The sequence below is a fragment of the Periplaneta americana genome, chromosome 9 (assembly GCF_040183065.1).
Source record: "Periplaneta americana isolate PAMFEO1 chromosome 9, P.americana_PAMFEO1_priV1, whole genome shotgun sequence".
NCBI lineage: Eukaryota > Metazoa > Arthropoda > Insecta > Blattodea > Blattidae > Periplaneta > Periplaneta americana.
The window spans coordinates 84,738,482-84,765,127 of NC_091125.1; the positions used below are offsets into that span (position 1 = coordinate 84,738,482).

Consider the following 26,646-nt stretch of genomic DNA (forward strand, 5'->3'; position numbering starts at 1 on the left):
ATTTGCCGCTAATACTGTGCACAGCATTAAAGCTATTAGCGCTTGTTAATGGAAATTCGTTACCGTATACCTCTGTAAAGACGTTTTACTTCGTTCTAAGAAATGCCTGTCAAGGTAATTGTATGTAAATATTTCATGTTGATAAACGGCTGTATTATCTGACAATGCCCCAAGTGGCCTTTCCGTTCATGGTTAACACAGTGGGAGTTAATGCAATTTTTACCTGTTGCCTTCTTCGCAAGCGGAGTAACGCAAAAAAAAAAAATAGTAACATTAGACTTGACACAGGCACATCGCATTTCTGTGTAATATCCGCAAATATAAGGACATAAGAATATTAGTTCTACGAATCTAGTTTATACCTGAGATTTCTTAGTGGAGAGTATCACCATGAAAGGTAAGAGTGAGAAGCTGAGTAGTAATTTTATTTATTTGTACATAACTTTTATAGTCATGGATTTTAATTCGAGGTTCGGGTAGAAACTCATTGTATGGTTTTTTAAATTTTCTTCCATAAGTAGTTTATAAAGAACAACAAAGAAACGATCACACAACATACAGAAGTATTGAAAACCACCGGCGTAGCTCAGGCTGTAGCGCGTATGCCTTTTTGATCCGGAGTTGGGCTCGGGCGTGGGTTCGATCCCAGTTTGAGCTTATTACATGGCTGAGTTTTTCTGGATCTTTTAAAATACTACCGGACCTGACACTAAAAGTGTAAATAAATGAATGAACATGACGCCAGTTGAGTGGAAATGCGGTTGCGAAAGCACGTGTTTTTTATATAGCTGTTAATTGTGTTTCTTGTATTATTTGTCTCGAGTGTTGATAGTAATTCGTCCGTCGGTTGTGGAGTTTTAAAACTTATACAATTTCAATCCAAAATTTATTAATTTTAAATTACATAGACATGCCTACAATATTATAATCTGTACAAAATTTGGTGTCATTATGGCTAATAGTTTTGAAATTATATTTTAAAATATATTTTATATTGACGTCACTAAAAAGACTCCTAGCAACAAAGTTTTCATACATTTTGGTTCATAAGCTTGAAAACAGTCGTCAGAATATAAATTAATTATCTTTTTGAGCTCAGTCTAAATAGAGTCGCAATAAATTTTCAAGTGGATTTTCTTAATTTTTCACCATTGTTTCACCATAGTATCCTTAAACATAATGGAACCAGCAAATACTTCTACTGAAGCCAAAATCAAGTTGAAATATATAGTTGGCTAAATAGAGTCTGTGACCTGGTTCTGAAGCTCAGAGTGCGCGGGCATTTTCGTTTCATCTCTTTCTGAAAACATTCGTCTTAATAAACAATAAACCGGGAACGGAAGCGACAACGAGAACGGAGATATTATTTAAATAAATGTATTTAAATGTGAGCCATGTATTGTGGGTCCCTATCACCACGGCATGGCGCGTCCTCAGGTTGCGGATAGAGGAGACGGCCTCCAGATATGGAGGGTAGCTGCGAATATATTGAATAAGCAGTCGTGGACATCCCATAAAGGGTGGTCCTCCAGCTTGGGGTTGGGCGAAGGGCTAACAACCCATCACCGTAAAAAACAGCTTGTTACGAATCCCTACAATAAGCCTCGGAATAGGACTGATTCTCTGGCACGACCACAGCAAAGGAATAAGGTTTTGAGATTTGGCACTTGGAACGTAACTAGTCTTTATAGAACAGGAGGGGTAACATTAGTAGCAAAAGAACTAGCTAGATATAGAATAGACTTCGTGGGAGTACAAGAGGTTAGGTTAGATGGGAATGGCATATCACAAATAGGAGATTACTTGTTGTATTATGGGGAAGGAAACAATAATCACCAATTAGGAACAGGATTCTTTGTTCATAAAAGAATAAAATCAGCAGTAAAAAAAGTCGAATTTATCAGTGACAGGTTATCATATTTAGTACTTAAGGGTAGATGGTGCGACATCATAGTTATAAATGCTCACGCCCCTACAGAAGAGAAAGACGACCATATAAAGAATAGCTTCTATGAGGAATTGGAACATACTTTTGATCAGTTCCCTAGATATCACATGAAAATTTTATTGGGGGATTTCAATGCTAAAGTAGGACGGGAGGATATTTTTAGACCAACTATTGGAAAAGAGAGCCTACACGCAATTAGTAGTGACAATGGAGTTAGATTAGTCAACTTTGCCACATCGAAAAATGTAATTGTCAAAAGTACAACATTCCCCCATAAGGATATACATAAATATACTTGGACTTCTCCAGATGGATTGACACACAACCAAATAGATCACATCTTGATAGATAAACGGAGACATACTAGTATAGTAGACATTCGAACTTTCAGGGGTGCAGACTGTAATTCTGAACATTATTTCGTGATTGGAGAATTAAGAGAAAGATTATCAGTAGCCAAGCGAGTAGAGCAACAAGTTAATATTACTAAATTCAATATTTTGAAATTAAAGGACGAGGAAGCTAAGCAAAATTATCAGGTCGAAATTTCGAATAGGTTTGCCACTTTAGAAAGTTCCGACGAAGTTGAGAAAGAATTAGATGTTAATAGCGTGTGGGAAAATATCAGAGATAGTATCAAAATTGCAGCTGAGCAGAGCATAGGTTATTATGAAACTAAAAAAGAGAAACCGTGGTTTGATGAAGATTGTTGCATGGTAGTAGAAAGAAGGAAGCAGGCAAAATTGAAATTCTTACAGGATCCAGTTGAGGAGAAGAGAGATAATTATTTCAATGAAAGACGGGAAGCAAGTCGTACACTTAGGAATAAAAAGAGAGGTTACTTGAAGGAAAAACTGAATGAGGTAGAAACAAATAGTAAGAATAAAAACATTCGAGATTTATATAAGGGTATAAAGGAATTTAAGAACGGATATCAGGCAAGGGTAAACGTGATCAAGGATGAGAATGGTGACTTGCTTGCAGACTATCCATCCATCCTAAACAGATGGAAAAACTGTTTTGCGCAACTACTAAATGTACATAGGCCAAATAGAAATGATCGGGACAAAATTGAAATACAAACTGCTGAGCCATTTATACCCGAACCCACGTTTTCAGAAGTTGAAATTGCGATAGAAAATCTGAAAATGTACAAGTCTCCAGGTATCGATCAAATTCCAGCAGAATTAATACAAGAGAGTGGAAGTGCATTATATAGCGAAATTTATAAACTTGTACTTGCTATTTGGGAAAAGGAAATTGTACCAGAACAATGGAAGGAGTCCATAATTGTAGCTATTTTTAAAAAGGGGGACAAAACCAACTGTGGTAACTTTCGAGGAATATCACTTTTGTTGACGTCGTACAAAATTTTGTCCAATATTCTTTTGAGAAGATTAACTCCGTACGTAGATGATATTATTGGGGATCATCAGTGCGGTTTTCGGCGTAATAGATCGACTATTGATCAGATGTTTTGTATTCGACAGATAATGGAGAAAAAATGGGAGTATAAGGGTACAGTACATCAGTTATTCATAGATTTCAAAAAGGCATATGACTCGGTTAAGATGGAAGTATTATATGATATTGTTATTGAATTTGGTATTCCCAAGAAACTAGTTCGATTAATTAAAATGTGTCTCGGTGAAACATACAGCAGAGTCCGTATAGGTCAGTTTCTATCTGATGCTTTTCCAATTCACTGCGGGCTAAAGCAGGGAGATGCACTATCACCTTTACTTTTTAACTTTGCTTTAGAATATGCCATTAGGAAAGTTCAGGATAACAGGCAGGGTTTGGAATTGAACGGGTTACATCAGGTTCTTGTCTACGCGGATGACGTGAATATGTTAGGAGAAAATACACAAACGATTAGGGAAAACACGGAAATTTTACTTCAAGCAAGTAGAGCAATCGGTTTGGAAGTAAATCCCGAAAAGACAAAGTATATGATTATGTCTCGTGACCAGAATATTGTACGAAATGGAAATATAAAAATTGGAGATTTATCCTTCGAAGGGGTGGAAAAATTCAAATATCTTGGAGCAACAGTAACAAATATAAATGACACTCGGGAGGAAATTAAACGCAGAATAAATATGGGAAATGCGTGTTATTATTCGGTTGAGAAGCTCTTATCATCCAGTATGCTGTCCAAAAATCTGAAAGTTAGAATTTATAAAACAGTTATATTACCGGTTGTTCTGTATGGTTGTGAAACTTGGACTCTCACTCTGTAAGAGGAACATAGGTTCAGGGTGTTTGAGAATAAGGTGCTTAGGAAAATATTTGGGGCTAAGCGGGATGAAGTTACAGGAGAATGGAGAAAGTTACACAACACAGAACTGCACGCATTGTATTCTGCACCTGACATAATTAGGAACATTAAATCCAGACGTTTGAGATGGGCAGGGCATGTAGCACGTATGGGCGAATCCAGAAATGCATATAGAGTGTTAGTTGGGAGACCGGAGGGAAAAAGACCTTTAGGGAGACCGAGACGTAGATGGGAGGATAATATTAAAATGGATTTGAGGGAGGTGGGTTATGATGATAGAGACTGGATTAATCTTGCACAGGATAGGGACCGCTGGCGGGCTTATGTGAGGGCGGCAATGAGCCTTCGGGTTCCTTAAAAGCCATTTGTAAGTAAGTATTTAAATGTGAGCATTCACGATTATTAACGAGAAGCTTACCGGAGCCCGGGAACGGGAACGTGAAAATTAATTGTGAATGTTCACATTTAAATACATTTATTTTAACAATATTTCCGTTATCGTTCTCATTGTCGTTTCCGTTCCCGGTTTCTTGTGGACCAGCCTTTACCTAGAAGATTCCACTTTAAGAAAAAAGCATTGGTCTTGCTTAATACACTGTTGTCGCAAGATGCCTCCGTTAGAAGAGTGAGGTATAGTATCTGTGTCTCACTATCTTCCTAACACGTACAGTTTACCGCATACAATAGTCCGCTCAAATGATTAAAAAATATTAATGTCACAATGATTTCTGAAAAAAAAAAAACATACATTAAATTTTATATACATTATAACTAAACTTCGGACATTTAGGCCATGAACCAACTTTTAGACACCTGGACAAGGTTATGAAATAATAAAAAAATAGGCATTAAAGTACAGTTTAGGCACCTAAAAATACAATTTTAGGCAGGTGGAAATACGATTTTAGACACCTAAATATTTTTACCCACTCAAACTAAGATAACTGTAACAATGCAAGTAATTAGTGAATATTAAGTATTACGTTATTTAGGCTAGTGATAAAGATAATAAAAATTATTTTGATTTTATGTCTTAAATTATGAATAATCAACTTATTATTAATCAATTCATTGGCCTCATTGCTCTGTATGGCTGCTGATACATACGTCTCAATATTACAATTAAACTAATTAATTTCTTATTAACATATTATTCATATTTGAGTTTGTAGAACTTAATGATCATAATATAAGCCTAAATTTTCTGTTGTGAGACTTTACCTTTTGTTAAGGCACTCGTCCACGATGCTAATTATTATAGCGCGCTATTTTTAATAGCGCAACAGACATATCACATCACGTTTACACACATGGCCAGAATAGCGCGCTATTTGCAATTTTTTGTATAGCGCTAGAAGCTGTCAGGAAGATCTTGCAGCACATGTTTACATGTCGCTATGAAATTTACGCTGGATTCTCTGGCGCAAGATCGTTCTACTTGACTTTATAGCACTGACAGTAACAGTGTAGCCTTACTCGTTCACGTATCCATTGTAATTATTTTTTCATTTTGACCTTAAATAAATAAAGTGAAAATGTAAGACAAAATGTTCAATAAAATAAGAAATATTCTTGATTATACTTAGGCATATGTCAGTTCACAAATATCAGAACCATTTCTACACATTATGTATCAACCTCATGCATGCATGCATGCATGCATACATACATACATACATACATACATACGTACATAGATAAGTGTTCTGCCCAAGGGCAAGTCTTTCACTGCAAACCCAGCTTTCTCCAGTCTTTCCTATTCTCTGCCCTCCGCATATTATGATCCATATATTTTAATGTCTATTATCTGATATCTTCTTCTGCCCCGAATTATTCTCCCGTTCACCATTCCTTCTAGTGCATCCTTCAGTAGGCAGTTTCTTCTCAGTCAGTGACCCAACAAATTCTTTTTCCTCTTCCTGATCAGTTGCAGCATCATTCTTTCTTCACCCATTCTTTCCAACACAGCTTCCTTTCTTATTCTGTCTGTCCATTTCACACGCTCCATTTTTCTCCATATCCACATTTCAAATGCTTCTAGTCGCTCTCCTTCACTTCGTCGTAATGTCCATGTTTCTGCCCCATACAATGCCACACTCCACACAAATCACTTCACTAGTCTCTTCCTTAGTTCTTTTTCCAGAGGTCCGCAGAAGATGCTCCTTTTTTTTTATTAAAAGCTTCTTTGGCCATTGCTATCCTCTTTTTGACATCCTGCGTGCAGCTCATATTACTGTTTATAGTACACCCCTAGTATTTTAAGATGTCCACTTGCTCTACTGTCTCATTTAATATTTGCAAGTTTACTTTCTTTATTTTTCTTCCGACAACCATGGTCTTCGTCTTATTTGCATTTATCTTCATACCATACTGCTCACAGCTGTCATTTAGCTCCATTAGCACAATCTTATCCCTTAGTATCGTTTCCTCTTCTGTTAACAACGACATATCATCAACAAATCTTATACACTTCATTCTTCTTCCTCTTAATTTAACCCCTCCCATGTTCTGAAAATAGTTCTTCACCAAATTCTCCAAGTAGATGTTGAATAGGGTAGGTAATAAAGGACATCCTTGTCGTACTCCTGTCCCTATTTCACTTCCTTCAGACATTTCTTCTCCTATCCTGACTTTGACACGTTGTTTCATATAAAGGTTACTGGGCAAAAACGTATTACGGCGAACGCCAGTAGGGGAAGTTATCCCCACCCGCGCCGCTCGGCACCTCGCTCGCATGCTCTCTCTCTCTACTATCTCTCTCTACTATCTGTCCCGCTTCGATGGATCACTGCCTACCACATTGTAATACGTGATCAAAAAGCGTGCGTTTAGGTTTAGTTACGAACTTTCTCGGATCGCATCTCCCCTCCTGCGAAGTCGTAAGTAAAATAAAAAAAAGAGAGAGAGACATGAAGCAAGAACAGAGGAGAGGCTGGAGAGAGAAAGGAGAGAGAGAGAGACTGGACTGACAGGATGAAGTTCCTCTTTTGCTTAGTAGATGTCGTTACTCTTTTTGTTCCACTTCCCTACACTAGATGTCACCCCACCCTAAACCCCTATTTCCACTCTTTCCCGCTAGGGTGTGTGGTGAGCTTGTAGGGGAAAAGTGGAAAGGGGACGTGGGCGGAGCTTTGCGTTCGCCGTATTACGTTTTTCCCGGTTACTGAACAACCTCCTGGTTTTCCAATCCACACCTATTGTAATATTTATCATTACTGGGTTAGTCCAGGGCTGGGCTATTCGTGTTAGCTTGAGCGACATACAGGTACCTGTCTCCTCCTCCTCCTCCCGTATTTGCCTCAGAGAAAATAGTGTCCCTTCCATTGAGGATTAAACGCACAGTAGCGCTCAGAGAGAGGCTAAACGCCCGGACCTGGGAGTGTATTTTGTAAATCATAATTATGATATACAGCATGGCCCATATCTCAACAGATATTTGTTTCCGGACACATATTTTTAGGAACTTTGTTTCTAGTTTCGATCTATACTACCTCCTATAAAAATATGCGGCACTTTTTTTAAGCCTGTATGAAGATTTACGTCCTACATTATATAAATGATACAATATATATTATCATTTATATCAATATTTACGGTATTTTCTATTTCTTCTGCACTTTTTCTTCAATAAACACAATGGAAAATCTAGCACCGTATAGAAGACTTGCTGCGCCAGCTGCCATAATCTAACCTGACCATGCCAGAAGGAGATAGCGCCAGACTTTCCTTAACGCTGTGTACACGGCGCAAGTATCGTATTGCAAGCCAGAAGTCATTTGTGCTCTTTTTCCTGATAGCCTCTGCAATCTAGCAGCTCGCTGTGTAGTTTACACGGTGCAATAGCGACCTTGCGCTGGAAATTCATTGTAATGGACAGAAGACTAGCTCCGTGGAGGAGTACCTTTAGTTTTGCGCTTATAAAATGGTTCTATCTTTCCACGCGACATTGTTCTTTTGTATTCCTATTGCCCGCTCAAGTGCTCAAAAAGGAACCTGTTATTTTCCGGGAATTTTTTCATTCCTACAACCAGACTATTACAATGTCCTTGAGCCAGAACTTTCTCTTTCATTGCTGCACTAAAAATACCTCGTCCGTGCCGGATTGGTTAGCCTCCCTACCTTCCAACGTGGCGTCCTGGGTTCGATTCCATCTGAGTCAGGAAGAAATTTGTGGTGGGAAAAGCGGGCGCGCGGAGTTTTTCTCGGAGTTCTCCCGTTGCTTCTCATCATATTCCATCAATACACCTCAACACTCTCTTTCTAAGAGTCCCGAGTCAGTCCTCCAAAACAAATACAAAATGGCTGATAGTTGTACAGTATACATTTATGTTTAATAAAGGCTATTACTGCTACACGAAAAATTAAAGACATGTATTAACAAAACAGAAATAGGCACTTTTTTACTCTAAAACTTTAAAAAAGCTCATAATGAGGAAAATGCGGTATTTTACGCACCATAAAGCCCATACCAAATATTAACATTTTATGTAAAACTTGAAGCTATTTCAGCAGTGTTAGTTTATTCCTGCAGAAAAAAAAATGGCATTTAGCCTAAAATCCGAGATCTAATTATAGCATATTACTTGCAGTATACATATATTTCTAAGCATCGTAGACAATGTTGTACGTGTTTTAACAGTGTGAAATCTTGGCCTCAAGTGTAACGCTCCTACTTGTCTGTTGAAGCCCACAGTTGGGATGTTTGGCAAGAAAGCGAAAGACTATTCCACCAATTTAGCTGTTACCCCTTTATTCACAAATTAAATACTGTATATCGTAATTTTAGAAGTGTAACATATTTTAGCACCTGAAATCGCTCTAATTACCAATGAAAGTGTGTTCATTTAATAAAAAGAACTAATTAATTGCCAATTCTCAAGAAAACATTTATGAATAGTTGGTGGGAGTAGCCCCCCTATTCTATTCAATGCTTTTTTTTAACGTAATATCACCACTTTCCTATTCAGAGTCCGAAAGTAATGGAAGTATGCTCGTTATACCATCTTCGTGTTCTTCTTCTCCGTCCGAATCAGATGATCGATCTGTACTGAAATCAGATGTCCTTATGTTTATGGAAATATTTTCTAAAATATTGTACATCACGTGCTCACTTTCAATGTAATTGTTCTCTACTTTCTTCACATGATCACACACTGATATCCATCCTTCTTTCGTGATAGAAGAAATGTTTTTCTTCTGCTAGTCTTCTGAAGTCATCGAGCTTAAATGTGACATTCTTTTGCACCACCCAGTGTTTCACAACACTCCAGATTTTTTCAATCGCATTTAGCTCTGGATAATTGGGAGGCAGGCGAATAGTAACATGTTCATGATGTGCCAAAATACTATCAATAGAAAAAGGTTAATGCACCTCTATTATCAGGGAGTACATCTCACTTGAACGATATGTGTCAGAGGAAGAACAATTGTTTGTATGCATCTCAAGTCTGACTAGTGTAATATCTAGCTAGTCGGCGATGTATGCAATGGAGGGGGAAAGGAACTGACCACCCTACCCAATTATCTCCTAGCCTAGTTGCCTCATAAGTGGTGCCTTCTTTGTATCACTAGTGAAGTTCATACCTGTTTTCGGACAGTTGACTAAACAATAACAACAGGAAAAGTTTTGTACCTGGCCTTGTGAAGTTTAACAACTTCAATTAATTCGATTTTTGTGGCATCGTCCGCGTAACGAATGCCGTGAGAATCTAACCACTGTTTAATTGAATCTTTTCTGTTGTTAGAAGTAGGTGGTCTATTGTCTTTACATTGTGGTAAGACGCGTTGTCAAACACAATGACTGGGTTGGGAGGGAGATTCGGAATGAGTATTGTTTCCAACCAGCTTAAAGAATGAAGACACAAAAATCATTTAAAATAATGATAATATAATAAAATAATACAATTAATCTAATATTCTAATTATATTTGGTAATATTCTCTGCCAGGCGACTCATATTTATAATAAATTATAAGATCTTCCTAGTTTCAGAAATTAATTATTGTTGATTTTATTTTTAAAATGAAATTATATTGAAATACGGTACTCAAATAAATTACTTTGTAAGGTTTTCTGAATTCATATCCTAGTGGTAGTCCCCTGTTTTTAATCCCGACTTAAATATTAAGAGAGCATTAGGAACAAAACCACTTTCACCTCCTGAAATAAAAAAAACAGTAGTAATAACAACACAATATTAAAAATACAATTAGCCTTATGGTAACAAAGAAATAGTGTATTATGTTGTGTACCTGAATCCCATCTTCAACAGGATCTGTCTTAATGATGTTTTCCCTCCTCAGAAACTTGTTTTCGTAAACTATAGGAAGAAGCGATTTCAGAGTCGGCCCCTGCTTATGTGTAGCGTAACAATAGATGAGTTTCCTTATGACTTCCTCATAAAAATTGTCTACAGCTTCAACAATCTTCTTCTTCGGCCGTGATTTTCCCGGAGTGGAGAAAGAAGCTGCTGCTCCTGCCTCAATATTTTTCCCTTCTTCCGTGAGTTTTGCCAAGGTTTGCTTTGAAATACCAGTGACTGCCAGTACTCTTGCACACACGCTTTTCAATGGAATTGCTATTCCATTTACAGCCTCTTCTGACATGAATTTCCATACGTTGTATGCTAGTTCTACATTATATGCTAGTTCACGTCCTTGACTATGAACTACTCTATGATTTCCTACCTTAGACAATGCCATAATGAGAGCACTCAGAAGGACAATGTTTTCAGTAGAGCAATAGCGGTAGTAGCAGAACGATCTGAACACTTGGAATGCTAGTAACCAACTAACCCAACACTCCTCCAGTTCAGTGTGAGGATAAGTCCAAGTAGACGAACTAAAATGCGTCCCTCACGCTGGTGCCATTAACTTCTCGTCCGGGCTTTTTTTTCTACCACAGAGCTAACTCGACGGACATAATATGTAATAGACCTATGTATATTATACACAAACAGAACGAAAAAAATGGTTATCCGGGAAAGAAACAAAACTTCAGGTTGATTCTAGTAGACTATGTTTATCATTTTATGGTACCATTACTGTCACCGTAGAGTTGTATACCCCATATCTTATTGCATAAGACAGACAATCCTCCAACAGGTGTTGTAGGTTGAAATTATTGTTAGTTGGGAAGGTAACACAATAAATGTAATTCTGTAATAATTGTCTCCATGTAATTAATTGAAGGGTGAGAATGATACAGTTCTAAGCCACAGATAAAATTTTACAGAAGAGCATGTTAAAGGTTTAGAGTTCTTGCTATTAGGTGCGGTATCATAATTTCTTCGGCGTATACTTACGTAATTTGTTGAGTAACTTTTATAATATTTTACCAGTAGCTTCCTCATATGTGCAAAAAATGAACTCTCACAAAAGACTATTTTTTTTTTAAGTATGGCTTTGGACTATCTCATTCTCACCCCTTCAATTATAATTATTGCGTTTTAGAGTTTGTCATAAGTGTGAATTGAAACTTTTTCACTTTTCCATAATATCTGAACACTAACATGTGTCGTGACATCAATTTTATGCCATTTTATCTGATTTTGTTCAATTTTACCCTTCAAACAACAAGAAGCATGAGTTTCTTTCTTTCTGTTTAAACTCTTCCTTTCCTACCGACTTACTTGTTACACTCCAATGAGTGAAGGGGAGTGTATATATTATGCAGCTATGGCCAACACTTGACAACCACACATTTTGGGTCTCCCTGATCGTGCGATCTACACGAAGCAGGGGAAGTACTGGTTTGAAAGACAATATTTTTTTTGCAGCTAGATTTGTTTTAAAGCCTCTATGCATCTGTGGCAACATGCATACTTTCAATTAAAAAGGAAGGAATTTCATTATATATATATATAGAATATCATAAACAATATTGTATGCACATACTTTAAAATTGAAAAATAATATTGGATTACAAAATCGAGAACACTGAGATATTGGACGACCTTTGGCGATGGGACAATGGGGAATTGTTTTGAGGTTGGGAACAAACACAAAGCGTAACGGAAGGTGATTGCTTCAGCTCACATATCCATAAGTGATGTCATTTGAATATTAGAGCTTATATGTCAAGAACCTAACGGAACATCTGTCCACCGGGTCAGTAATTCCTTCCTCTAGTGAGAAAAAAACACTTTGCCAGTAGTCAAATTACGGGATTCCTGGGATTTTCAAACGCTTTGCCGCTTTATAATAACCTCATCAATAAAATTTTTGTAAGAAAGTTGAAAACTATGAATAAACCTGTTACAGTATGTTAATTTTATTTTTTTTGTCAAATGCTATTATTTTGTGATTTCCAACAAACACAATATTGTTTTAGGCTGCGTAACAGTTCTACTGTCGCTGCTGGTTTACGGTGGACATTCTTGGCCATGGGGCTCCTCTCCATCTTGCCCAGAAGCTGTACCACCCAAGTGCACAGCCGTGGGATCGTATCTTCCGCATCCGTCTGACTGTCACTACTTTGTGCAGTGCGACGCAGCCAAGCAGGCCATCTGCAAGGAGTGCGCACCGGGTACAAATTGGAACTCGGCTCTCGCGATCTGCGATTTCGCGCAAAACGTCAAGTGTGAACAAAAAACGAAACCGACTGTTACAACAAAACCAGTAACAATACTTCCACCTGTGACGACTACAGCGCGTTTCATAACAATACCATCTGAATTCCCTGAATGTCCTTTTGTTCCTCCAGCTCGTCCTTGCCCTAGTGGCTCTAGCAGCAACGCTCCCAGCGTGTTTCGTGATTATCCACAAAATTCACGCTGCTATTATCAGTGCATAAATGGCACGCCTTTCCTAACACGATGTCCGGCCGCTCTACAATTCAACGCGACAACCAATATATGTGAATAACGTGGTCAACGCTGTTACAGTAGCTATAGTCGAAGTGGCGGTTGAACGGAAATATTACCATCTTCGTACCAAACAAGACAGACTGCGACCAACTAGAGTTTATTGCTCACAGAATGAGTAAACGTTGCCAAATCCTGCAGGTAGAGCATGTCAAGATCAGTTCATGATATCAGCTGTAACGAGCACAAGGACACCAACACATTTTTGGAATACGTTCCTAATTATTAACATATTCTCGAGACTAGCCATTCTAGTTTTTCTCGAAGATATTATGGCACTATCCTCACAATCATATTTACGCGAACATAAGCCTAATTATATTTATTTATTTAATCTGATGTAGTTAAGGCCATCTGATTTTTTCTACCACACCACCAGAAATAAAAATACAAAAAGAAAACAAATGCAAAGAGAAGAAGTAAATAAGAAAAAGAATTAAAAGTACAAACACAAATATAAAAAACAAACAAATATAATGCAAATTCAAAATATTTTCTACCAGTTACAATTGAATTTCACTAACACCAATATTAAAGTTCATCATCAACCTCACGGATGAACCATATTTGGTTTGCCACGATCTCAGGAATTCTTGAGGTCTAAAAGTAGTCATTTCAGCGCTTCTTCGGACTTCCCACATTTTTTCGTCATGTTGGCCTGTGCTGTAGTAATATCTTCGAAATGCGGCAGTCGTCCATTGTATTGAGTTTAACACATGTAAACTAAATGTTACAAACAAAGAACAAATATTTATTTTGAAAATTTATGCAGAACTACATACACAGTAACATTTGCTATAACATCAATAGATCGTACGGTACAATCTATTTGAGAATCATGTTCACAATGCAAGATAGGAAATAAAAGCATTGAATTGGGCAGCAGGGTAAGTTTTGTATAGAAACGCAATCAAAATACGAGCGAAATTTGGTTCTTCGTGATCTGCACATATTTTACTGCAAATTTGAACGAACAGAAACTTAAAATATCTGGGAAAAATTGTTCACCTCGAAGAACAGCATGAAAGAGAAAATCAGTATAGGAATTCGAAAGCAAACGAAACCTTTTGAATATTAAAAAAATAATAATAAAAAGATAATTTCCAGGAAATATAAAATGCAAGTTTATATGTCCTTAATACAGCATGTTTTAGCGTATGCATGCGAAACGTCGACACTAATCAATATAGATACACAAAAACTAAGAATATCTAGAGATAAAAATTTACCTGAGATTTCTGGAACGGTGAAAGACTGGGGAATGTAGAGTCCTAAAAATGCAGATATTTATGTTTTGTTTAAAGAGCCAGACATATTAGCGATACTTAAAGTTAGACATATTGTATTGGACATGTCATGTGATCTACGTCTGAAAAATTGATTAAATAGTGACTGAAGAAATTTCAGCAGGAATAAGATCATTGAGACGTCCGAAATTACGATTTCTTTAGAATTGGAGAGTGATTTAAAATTTAAACATGGACAATTGGAAGACTTATTGTTTAAATAGACAAAGCTTGTGTAACATTGTAAAGTCAGCAGCAGACACTTACACAGCTTGTAAATGCTTAATAATAATAATAATAATAATAATAATAATAATAATAATAATAATAATAATAATAATAATAATACGTTTTACAACCATGTGTTGAACATACTTCAGGCGATAAACCTACCTGATTTCCAGGTGTTCACAGGCAACGGACCAGTAGGCTATCACGTTCCAGATTCAGTCTCTTCAGATGTTCTTATGTTGACATGGGCTGCTGGCGCCCTTCCGTCTCGGCATGATTTGTCAGCAATCCTGCCCGTTTGACTGTGCCGTGAGAAATGGTTTACGCAACTGACAAGTAAAAGTGATGAAATACTATTTTTCTGCGTCCATCCGCTATTTGTTGCTACTCCCCATTTCAATTTGGTTGATAAGCCTTTCCCCTCTACTCATTCTCCACCATCAATTAACAGGAAGATACTACTGTCCATCTCGCAAACGTTCAACCAATTGACTTTCAGTATCAAGTGATAAATTTTTATTATTGAAAATTTATACCTGTAATCTATATTAAGAAAATCTGTACTAAGACATGTATATATTTCATTTTTATTGCTGTTTATATGAATTGGCACATTAAAAGGTACTGAAAGCAGAAAATAAATGTCTTCTTCACGCTAGTTGCTGCACTGCAACGTACACGATAGAGCAATCTCCACTGTGCCGCTCTTCCTGACTTCGCAATACAAATTAACATTCCTTAATTTAATCAGTAATTAGCTGAAAATATTGTAACAACAACACTAAAATATACTGAAGCAAGTAATTGGCAAATATTTTTGTGGCTGTATTTTATACTCCCTTATGTACTTTATTTAATATAGGATATGTATAGCTTGGGTGTGGTGCAAAGAGTTAGCAGCTATCTTTCGGGTTCTGATGGACTCCGGGCAAGAAGAAAGAGAAAGAAATGTCTTTGTATGTTCTCAACTTGTGACATGTAGGTTTAGTGGGATTCTTTTATTATAGGATATCGCTTAATTTTCGTCAAGTTTGGCAAACGATTCTGACGTCACAATATGACCGACGTAAACCAACACGACGATTAAATAAAACTCACTGAGATATCACCTCAACTAACCCACTAACCTTCTCACATAAGTTGACCTCATGTCACTGAGATATCACCTCAACTAACCCACTAACCTTCTCACATACGTCGACCAAATGACATCACTCCATTCTCCAATCTAGCCAACATATATTCTCATAAACACACTGCTGATATCCTATAGTCATATAGACCCGGTTTAGTTCCAATAGAGGTTTTTACCCAATGCAGCGGTCATGAGCACAGTGCATCCTCGGGCTAGTGTATCTTACTCGTGATAAGAGATGAACTAGCGTGCATCGTGGCTGCTGGCGGGTATGCTTTCTTCCTCTCTCTTCTGCACGGAGGTGCATATTCCGATGCACTCCTTACCCGTTACTCATTTCAGTGAGTGCTGACGACCACTGTCTTAATGGAAGTAGTGACCAAGTGACAACAATTTACGAATATAATTTTTATCATCTCATTTTTCAGCCTTATAATTTAAGACAGTGTTTTAAAAAAGAAGTAAATGCAAAAGTAGGAAATACCGCAAGGAAATCGAGTAACTTGACAACCACAGAAAGTCTTCTTATCATTATGACTGAAAAAAAAAAACATTGTCCTTGCGTTCTCATTTCTTGTTAGTTTCCCGACAAGTCAGTAGACCTACGTTGTCTTAACTTATTCACCTTATGGTATGAAAGCCGACAGAGATAGAGTTTAGGCTGGTCGCACACTTATTAAGAAAACTGCTTTGAGCAGAACGTTTTTATTTAAATTAGCTTAAACATGACTTTTCAGTTATTAATATGGGAATGTCGCACATTCATCTAGCATGATTACAGAAATGCTGTACAGAATGTTTAAGCAAATTTGAGCATAGTAGAACAAAAACATAAACGCTGTGCAGCACGATTAAGCAAGCTTAAACATGATTGAGAAAAAAGCAAAAACACTGTCTATCAGCGTATTCCGAATCGGAGCGCTGAGCAATTAGATGGCATCACGTGTTCCGAATTTCAGCGATGATGTCATTGATGCTCCAGCTCTGTAGCAGAGCTTTCATCAGCTTGCAAAGGTGGTGACAGTGTCCATCAACCACCATCAGTGTATCTGATTGGTTCTTGTAAAGGGCGGGAACTGGCAGACGAATGACATCATGCACTGTTGTCATGGTGGTGTGTTCTCCTGTGTTGTTTGTAACGAGTTAGATCTCTTCTAACTCGTTGGTTGTTTGTAATGAGCACAACGTAAAAATATATGTTAATGGCTTATGAACGAACATGACAACAGACCAGTTATTACTGCTGGATCAAGAAATAAATTGTTTGTGCTCTCTTTTCTTTGAGCTAGATGACAGTATGAAAATTTCGCAAAATTTTCTAGCATAGGGCATACAACTCGTACAGCCGCCATGATAGCCATTGAACTTTATAGCAGTTTTGTTCCTATTTCGCTGCAGCGTGACGTCATTGATGTCCACCGGTCCGGTGAGATTCGGAATACGCTGTATTTAGCACAATGCAGCAAATTTGAGCAGGGCTGATACTTCTCGTAGCACACTGACCATTGTTTGAAGGCAAAACATTTGGTTGTGCGCATGGGCATTCAATATGCAGATGTTCCTGTCGACATGGTTTGCAACTTTGTGAGATTATTACAGCAGATATAGCAGCGTAATGAGTGAGTGAGTGAATGAATGAATATGGAAATAGACGCTGAAAAGTTAATTTTTCTAATGGAACAGAGATCTTCAATATATAATTATACATTAACGTACCATCATAACAAGGATCTGATTGTACAATTTTGACAAGAAGTGAGAAATGAAATAGGTGGTGTTGATTAGTTTCAGAATTATTTTTAGAACATATTTATTCTAAATAATAAATTACCATTCATTACAAACCCTAAAGTAACAGTCTTTATGTCCGTGGAATACTTTAATACTTTCGTGAAACTTAGAGTCATGTTTTCTTATTTTGCCACTAATCGTATTTAGCACATAATCAAAGTTCTGCTAAATGTTTTCCTTACATTGATTTTCACTTATTGGGTGCATTCACAAACGTTTGTTTTGGTCTTCTGCACAAGTCATTTCCATCCAATGCCAGAAAACTACAACCACAACATCAGGACCTTCTAAATATCCGGACCTGACACAGCAAGCGAAAGTGAATGAACATGGTGGACAGTAGAGTGATTAATGCAATTGTGAAAGCGTGTTTACTTCATGTGACTGTTAAATTTGTTTCTTGTGTAATAATTTGTCTCTAATATAGGCTAATCGTTGTGGGGTTTATAAGTTGGCATATAATAACAGAATTGTGACCTTATAATTGTTGTAATTGTTTTCGTAGTGAACAACGCTTGAAAGTGTATTTTTTATGTTGTTACCAGACTTAACCTTGACATGCTTCGCACGTGGAGTGTTCCAGCTTGTAAATCAAATTATGATAAAGAGCGTTTGTACATGTGTTTTTGTTTTCGAAAGATAAAGATTTAAGGGATAAGTGGACATTTTACCCAAACAAATAACTCAGTGGTTTGTATAAAACATTTTGATTCTGATTTCGTTATCAGAAAAGATAAATTTCCATGTGGGGACGGTTCGTTTATAACTGTGCATAGAAAACGTAGAAACTTAAAGGAGCATACCAAACGATTTTTATTTAACTAAGTAATTGTCACAGAAAAGAAGACCCCAATGAAAATTAAGTTAGTGTTGTTGCTGACAACTGTGATTGGCAGATTGCTGACGTCACATCTGTTTAGGAGATAGTACCGCTCTCAGCCCGAAGTAGCAACAGCTGCCACTGACTGGACAGTGTACTCAAGGACACACTCCAGAAACATGAAGTGCGAGTGTCTTGCCTTTGACGCAGTGAGCAGATTGCTGACGTGACGTATTGGGAGGTACCGTTCTCAGCTGCACTGGCAACAAGTGCTCACTGACTGGCTTTTTACTCAAGGACACGCGTCAAAAACGCTGGCACTGGCTATAAGCAAAGTGCTTTTGGGCAAAACAAAATTGTTTTCGGTTTCAGCAAAAGATGTTCCTGCTCTAAGCAAACACTATTCCGCTGAATGCAGTTTTGCTAGGTAAGTGTGTGCCCAGCCTAACATGAATAATTTCTATAGAGGAATTCTTGTTTGTAAGTACCTATATCACTGATAGTTTACTTAAGATAATAAATATTTAATTCTCAACTTATTTTTCAATAAAGGCTTACATATTTTAAGGTGGGCCTACTGTAGTTGAAGAAATTAATAGGAATCTAAACACTGCTTTAATGCCCTCTAAGAAGGACAGTATAATCTCACTTTGCAAACAATAGTAAGTTTAAGTGGGAATCGAACTCACATCCGAGTGCAGCTCCAGAGCGTGAGTCAGGCTCAGTAACCTCTAAACTACGCCGATGAAGCAGTAAGTCATCAAGAAAACTTAAGTGGAATTTCTCTCCGCCCCAAAAAATCTATTTAATAGTTGATGTTTATATAAATAATGTAGTAAGGAATATTACAAAGGCGCCATGATTCAACCGTTAGCATATTCTACAAAGTTTTCTATAAGCAAATTGACATTGAGATTCGTTTTCTCGAAATTACTATGTTTCTTCTCCAAGTTCTATTCCTCTATTGCTCCATTCTTAACACATTATTAACGCACTGGCTCTGAATAGATCTTTAGAAGTTCATTATAGGAGCTGAGTTCCACAATTACATTCGGGATTGCAAGGATTAACGTGTATCTCATTTCTATTGTTCGTTACTTTAATTTTGAGCAACGTGTAATTGCAAAATGAATTTTGCATTAATGGTCTGCTGTCAGTTGTGTATCCTTTATCAACTTGTGTATGTCAGATAATAAATTCAATTACATGGGGTTGTCACTATGTTAATTTTATTGCGTGTCATGAAGATGGGATTATCGAAACTGATTAAAAACCTCACTCCAAATGCCTATTTAAACGCACCGAAAAGCGCCATTTCCTATTGTTCGCAGAGATGAATTCCGTCGCCTGTAAGTATTAGAAATTGCTGTTCAGTAAGGACTACACCTGACTATAAGATGCAAGTATTATATTATTCTCTTATCTCACATAAGTAAAGTAAATCAATCATGTTAGCAAATCATTACGCTTCATGCAATTCTATTTCCAAATTATGCGAAGTATGGGCCAAATCTAAAGCTAAGTGTTTCATAAAGGTGATCTTTTTAGGTCTCTTCAACGTACCGGTCTTCGAAGGTCCGTGATGTCCCATTTTTCTACTTTCTTTCCTGTTTCGTCAATCGGAGACTTCTGCAGTCTCACTAGACGTTCTCCTGTAGAGACATAATATGCAATCTGAACTTAATATCTTAGTCTTCAGAAGCATAAAAAAGCGGAGAGAGGCATATTTCACTGTTAATGTTTCCCTGATTGATGTTCTTTTACATGCTGTAATTGTAGAATACTAGGACGCGCGGTAGCGTTGTGGATAAGGCGCTGTGCTACAAGCCGGAATATTGCGGGTTCGATTCACGTTGGAGTCATGGATTTTTTTCCATTCACTTAATCTCTCCCGCCACACTAGGGTTTGGGGGGTTCACTCAACCTCTACAGAAATGAATTCCAGGCGGCAAACGCATGAAACTGACATCTCCACTGCTACTATGCTGGTTATTTTAAAGGCGAAAGCCTTAACCTGCTACCGTGTGGGCCCGCGTCGCTTTATTTTCCTTCCGAAGGAACCAATAATACTAAGGAATTTTATCGTGCCTTAAAAATTCGGCATATAGTGTGTTAGTTGGGAGACCGGAGGGAAAAAGATCTTTAGGGAGGCCGAGACGCAAATGGGAGGATAATATTAAAATGGATTTGAGGGAGGTGGGATATGACGGTACGAAATACGAAATACATAAAGCCTGAAATCCCGTAAGGGAAACGGCCTCCTACAGAAGTGTAGGGTGAGCTGAAGGTCTACTACACTTGGGGAGCCACCCAAGAGAGCTTACACTATACTTACAAACTAAACACATAAACAAACTATACCAGCTGAACACGAAAAACTATACAGACTAAACACATAAATTATACAAACTAAACATTCACAAAAAACTATGGAAACTAAACACATAAATTATAATCTGAACACAACTATCCATACTAAACACACAAAAAATTATACAAACTGAACACATACACAGTCTTAACTCGCACACAAACTAAACACACAAAACCTATACAAATTGCACACACAAATTACGCAGTTTAAACACACAATATGATAATAGGGACTGGATTAATCTCGTACAGGATAGAGACCGATGTCGGGCTTATGTGAAGGCGGCAATGAACCTGCGGGTTCCTTAAAAGCCATTTGTAAGTAAGTAAAAATTCGGCACTCTTGACAGAGTTTCAGAACCGACTTTCAGTTAGAACTATAAGCACTGAAACTATTAGACGACATATATAGGACAAAATATTGTAAGTAGTGTGATATACAGTAATGATTGATTTTTTACGTTCCCGGCCATAGACGCGTGGTATAAGGCGTCATGGTTTGGGCTGGCGTTAGTGAATGCGCGTCGGTTCCGTTCTTCTTGTGGGACGAAAATTCATATGAATTTCGGCTAATGTATGAGACCATCCAGCATCGTGATCGGAAAATGGGAAGCTACAATGAGTAGCGTATTCCAGTCTAGCAAAACAGCTTTAACGGCTGGAGGACCAATATGCTAATTACCTATTTATTAGTCGCTGATCGTCATCTCTGCTTTGGGTAAGTTACCGTAAGATTAGCTCTGGTTGATTGAGGGAAATAAGCAACGTTATCAGGTCGAATTTTCAAATAGGTTTGCCGCTTTAGGACGTTCCGACGAAGTTGAGGAAGAGTTAGATATTAATAGCGTATGGGAAAATATCAGAGATAATGAGCAGAACATAGGTTATTATGAAACCAAGAAAAAGAAACCGTGTTTGATAAAGATTGTCCCATGGTAGTAGAAAGAAGGAAACAGGCATAATTGAAATTCTTACAAAATCCAGTCCAGGCGAATGGAGATAATTATTTTAATGAAAGACGGGAAGCACTTAGGTATAAAAAGAGAGATTACTTGAAGGAAAAAAAAAAACGAATGATATAGAAACAAATAGTAAGAATAATAACATTAGAGATTTATATAAGGATATAAAGGAATTTAAGAATAGATATTAGGCAAACATAAACGTGATCGTCCACACCTGTGGAGTAACGGTCAGCGCGTCTGGCTGTGAAACCAGGTGGCCCGGGTTCGAATCCCGGTCGGGGCAAGTTACCTGGTTGAGGTTTTTTCCGGGGTTTTCCCTCAACCCAATACGAGAAAATGCTGGGTAACTTTCGATGCTGGACCCCGGACTCATTTCACCGGCATTATCACCTTCATATCATTCAGACGCTAAATAACCTAGATGTTGATACAGCGTCGTAAAATAACCCAATAAATGTGATCAAGAATGGGAATGGCGAATTGCTTGCAGACTCTCATTCAGTCCTGAACAGATGGAAAAACTATTTTGGGCATCATAGACCAAATAGAAATGATCAGGACGAAATTCAAATACGAACTGCTGAGCCATTTATTCCCGAACTCACGCTTTCTGAAGTCGAAATTGCGATAGAAAATCTGAAAAAGTACAAGTCTCCAGATATCAATCAAATTCCAGTAGAATTAATACAAGAGGGTGGAAGCGCATTATCTAGCGAAATTTATAAGCTTGTACTTGCTATGTGGAAAAAGGAACTTGTACCAGAACAATGGAAGAAGTCTATATTTATACCTACATTTAAGAAGAGGGAAAGAACTCACTGTAGTAACTTTCGAGGAATATCACTTTGTTGACGTCGTACAAAATTTTGTTCAATATTCTTTTGAGAAGATTAACTCCATATGTAGATAAAATTATTGGAGATCATCAGTGTGGTTTTAGGCGTAATAGATCAACTATTGATCAGTTTTTTTGTACTCGACAGATGTTGGAGAAAAAATGGGAGTATAAGGGCACAGTACATCAGTTATTTATAGATTTAAAAAAGGCATATGACTCGGTTAAGAGAGAAGTTTTATATAATATTCTTATTGGAATTGGTATTCCCAAGAAACTAGTTCGATTAATTAAAATTTGTTTCAGTGAAACGTACAGCAGAGTCCGTATAGGCCACATTCTGTTTGATGTTTTTCAAATTCACTGCGGGCTAAAGCAAGGAGATTCACTGTCACCTTTACTTTTTAACTTCGCTCTAGAATATGTCATTAGGCAAATCCAGGATAACAGAGAGGGTTTGGAATTGAACGGGTTGCATCAGCTTTTTGTCTATGCGGATGAAGTGAATATGTTAGGAGAAATCCACAAACGATTAGGGAAAACAAGGGAATTTTACTTGAAACAAGTAAAGAGATAGATTTGGTAGTGAATCCCGAAAAGATAAAGCACATTATTATGTATCGTGACCAGAACGTAGTACGAAATGGAAATATAAAAATTGGAAATTTATCCTTTGGACAGGTGGAAGAATTCAAATGTCTTGGAGCAACAGTAACAAATATAAATGCCACTCAGGAGAAAATTAAACACAGAATAAATATGGGAATTGCGAGTTATTATTCTTTTCTCGTCTCTTTGTTTTTATTTCTCACGCTATTTGGTAAGAGTTGTTACTTTGGTAAGATTTTTTACTGTGCTTGTTACTGAATCAAAAGTTTGCGGGCTGACATCCGACCAAGAGTGGAAGAGAGGAAGCAAGAAGTCCCCCCCCCCCCCAGATATCCGAGACAGATATCTCCTGTTTGAGATTACTCCAGGTAAAAGTTACCGGCCGAAGTCTCTCGTATTAGAAGTCCTCTGCTTAGGGATAAATGTCTCTGCGTGATAACAGCGTCGATTGACATAATTAATGTCTCTGCATAGCAATGTCTCGTATAACCGTAAATTCATATAACAGACACAGCATAAAAGAAAGTATTAAATGTGAGGCTGGAAACAGTAAGCCAAAAGGCTGCTGTATGTATATATTGGGTTGAAGACAAAATACACTTTAAAATAATCCATACTTCACCAGACATCCCTAACTTTCATGATCTTATCATAAAAATAAGGCGGTGGCACAAAACTCAGTAACAAAATGTTCTAGTTTACTTTGATCTTGTAAGCCATATTTGAGTTGACATGGACAGTATACAAAGAATTGATCTAACATGTTTCAGACTGTGTAGTAGTTCTGCTGTTAACAGTTGTATGTGGTTCGCGTTCCTGGCAATGGGACTCTGATCCCTTATGCCCGGAAGCAGACGAGCCTTTGTGCTGGGCTGCGGGTCTGTATCTCCCACATCCAAGCGACTGTCACTACTTCGTACAGTGCGATGCGGGCAAGCGGCCAATCTGCAGACCATGTGCCCCAGGCACGAACTGGAACCCAGAAGCCGTCGCATGCGACCATATATGGAATTTTGAGTGCAAATATGTGACATCAACTACATCCTCTACAAATTCGTCTATGCCAACCACTCCAGAAACGTCAACAGAAGAATCTGTGCCAACCACTCCGTTCGTGCCAACACAAGAATCTGTGCCAACCACTCAACCTGTATCAACACAAGAATCTGTGCCAACCACTCCACCCGCGTTAACACAAGAATCTGTGCCAACTACTGAACCTGTATCAACACAAGAATCTGTGCCAACCATTCCACCCGTGTCTACACAAGAATCTGTACCAACCAGTTCATCCGTGTCGACACACTAACCGTGCCAACTAATCCAACCTATCAACACAATAAACCGTGCCAATCAATCTATCCGTGTCAACACAATAAACCGTGCCAACCAATCCATCCGTTTCAACATAATAACTTGTGCCAAACAATCCATCCATTTCAACACAATAACCCGTGCCAACCATTTCTCTGGAGTCAACACTTCTTTCTGAATCACTACACCTAAATCCATAATTTCAACTGATTGTCCTTGCATTTTCCCAGATCATTGTCGAAGAAATATAAGGAAGTTTTCCCCACTGTTCTCGTCCCAAACCAAACTGCTTCTACCGTAGTCATCACGGGACACCATTGTTGCGGCGGTGTGCGTAAGTCTCAGGTTTAACTCAGAAGGAAGAGTGTGCGAATAAGGTTGCCTATATCACAGGATTACCAATGAGTTATTTTCAATGGGAAACATAATGAACTGTTATGCTGAATTTTCGATACTGTATTGGTGATAGACGACATTAAGATATAGGCCTATGGACTAAGAGAAAAGCGGAAAATAGGTAAGACTGGAGGATGCTGGGTTTGCAATGAAAGACCTGCCCTTGACAGACTACTATGTATGTACTTTTTTGAGTAATAAAGTGCTTTTGTGAAATAAATATTTTCTTCTGTAGTTCTGTAATGTTAATAACATGTGGAATTATTTCCAAAAAGAAATCAGTTACATTATAATTTTAAAAAATTGTTAACACTGCATTGAACACGTCATAGTGTCGAATAAGACATGCTAGATATCCCTTCATATCCGATTATAAAAAAAAATAAACTTCAAGGAAACGGATTATGATCATAGTAACAATTGTGTTTTTTAACTTCGTTATTTAAAGACGCTGTATCATATACTAGGTTATTTAACGTCGATGGAAATGATGATAATGAGATGTACTTGTGGTGATGACGCTGAGGATTCGCCATAGATTACCTGATGTTAGCCTTACGGTTGGGAAAAATCAGGTAATCAACCGAAGAGAGAATCGAAATCACTCCCGAGCGCAACTCCGGACCAGCAGGCAAATGCGCTACCGCCTGAGCTACGCCGATGGCTTAGTAACAATATTGTTAAATTAATGTCATTAATCGACGTCAAAATTTAAATATAAGGCGTATGAAAACTGCTATTCTCATAGAAATTCTTATTTCTGTTTTGCAAAATATTACAGAACGGTTCATTGAACATCTTTATACTTTACTATATCTAAAGTAACAGAATTGGATACATTATGGAGAAGAATAATTGTTTTAGTTACTCGTAAACAAACTGCTTGCGCCCTCAGATTTCCATTTTTTCATTTCAAGGGAACTCCTTTGATAACGAAGATGTTTTACACACTTGAGACTTCTTTAACTCCGAACCAGCAGAGTTATTCAGATGTGGAATCGAAGAACTACCCCCAGCCTTGGAAAAGAATCATAAATAATTTAGGAGAACATATTACTGATTAATTTCCGTCTTATATTCATCTAGACTACGAACTTTGTGTCAACCCAATATATTAATAACTTATGTTGTGTCAAACATAGGCCTACATATTTCATTTCTTAAACACAAAAAAATGAAACCATGACAACATTATTCATTACATTACCTCCTATAAATTACAACTAAAAACGTGTATTTCCACATATATCTCGAAGTCAATATTTTCTAGCATGACAGTAGCTATTCTTTATACTAATTCATACATTGAGAAAGAAAAAGTTGAACAAAAAAGACTTTTCTATAATAAATTACATTACTTTGTCCGTATTTATCTGCAAATGCGTATGGCATATAACCTGCTGCTCGGTAAGGGCATGCCATAGATCTTTACTAGATGGCTACAGAGTGAGCGGAAAGTAATCCCCTACTGGAAATCGATAATAAATGTTGTATATATTAATGTATTGTCATGACACTTGAACGATATTTTCCTTACAGCGGTAGAAAGTAACTCACAGTCGCACCTCACAAGACACTGCAGAAAAGAGTTTCAGATCAGAGAAAAATGTGCAATAGGTACGGGATGTGTTCACCAGAAGTCCCAAGAAGCTCCACCAGATTGTCACAGTTCTTGACATTAATGTGGCTTCCAATTCTTTCTTTAAAACATTTCGGATCGCGTAGTAGCGAATAAGACCATTTTCACGGGGAGCCTATCGTTTTGGCGTTTTGGGGCTTCTGGTGAATATATCCCTTAC

The 26,646-nt window shown here is 37.6% G+C and overlaps 1 protein-coding gene across 1 annotated transcript; it reads left to right on the forward strand.

Moving 5' to 3' along the window:
* Positions 1-235: 235 nt before the first annotated feature.
* LOC138706165 (uncharacterized) lies at positions 236-25,069 on the forward strand. Its single transcript, XM_069835156.1, has 3 exons — positions 236-397; positions 12,561-19,704; positions 23,908-25,069. Exons 2-3 carry the CDS (start codon positions 19,689-19,691, stop codon positions 24,444-24,446), a joined length of 555 nt encoding a protein of 184 aa, XP_069691257.1. The 5' UTR covers positions 236-397; positions 12,561-19,688; the 3' UTR covers positions 24,447-25,069.
* Positions 25,070-26,646: the final 1,577 nt, after the last annotated feature.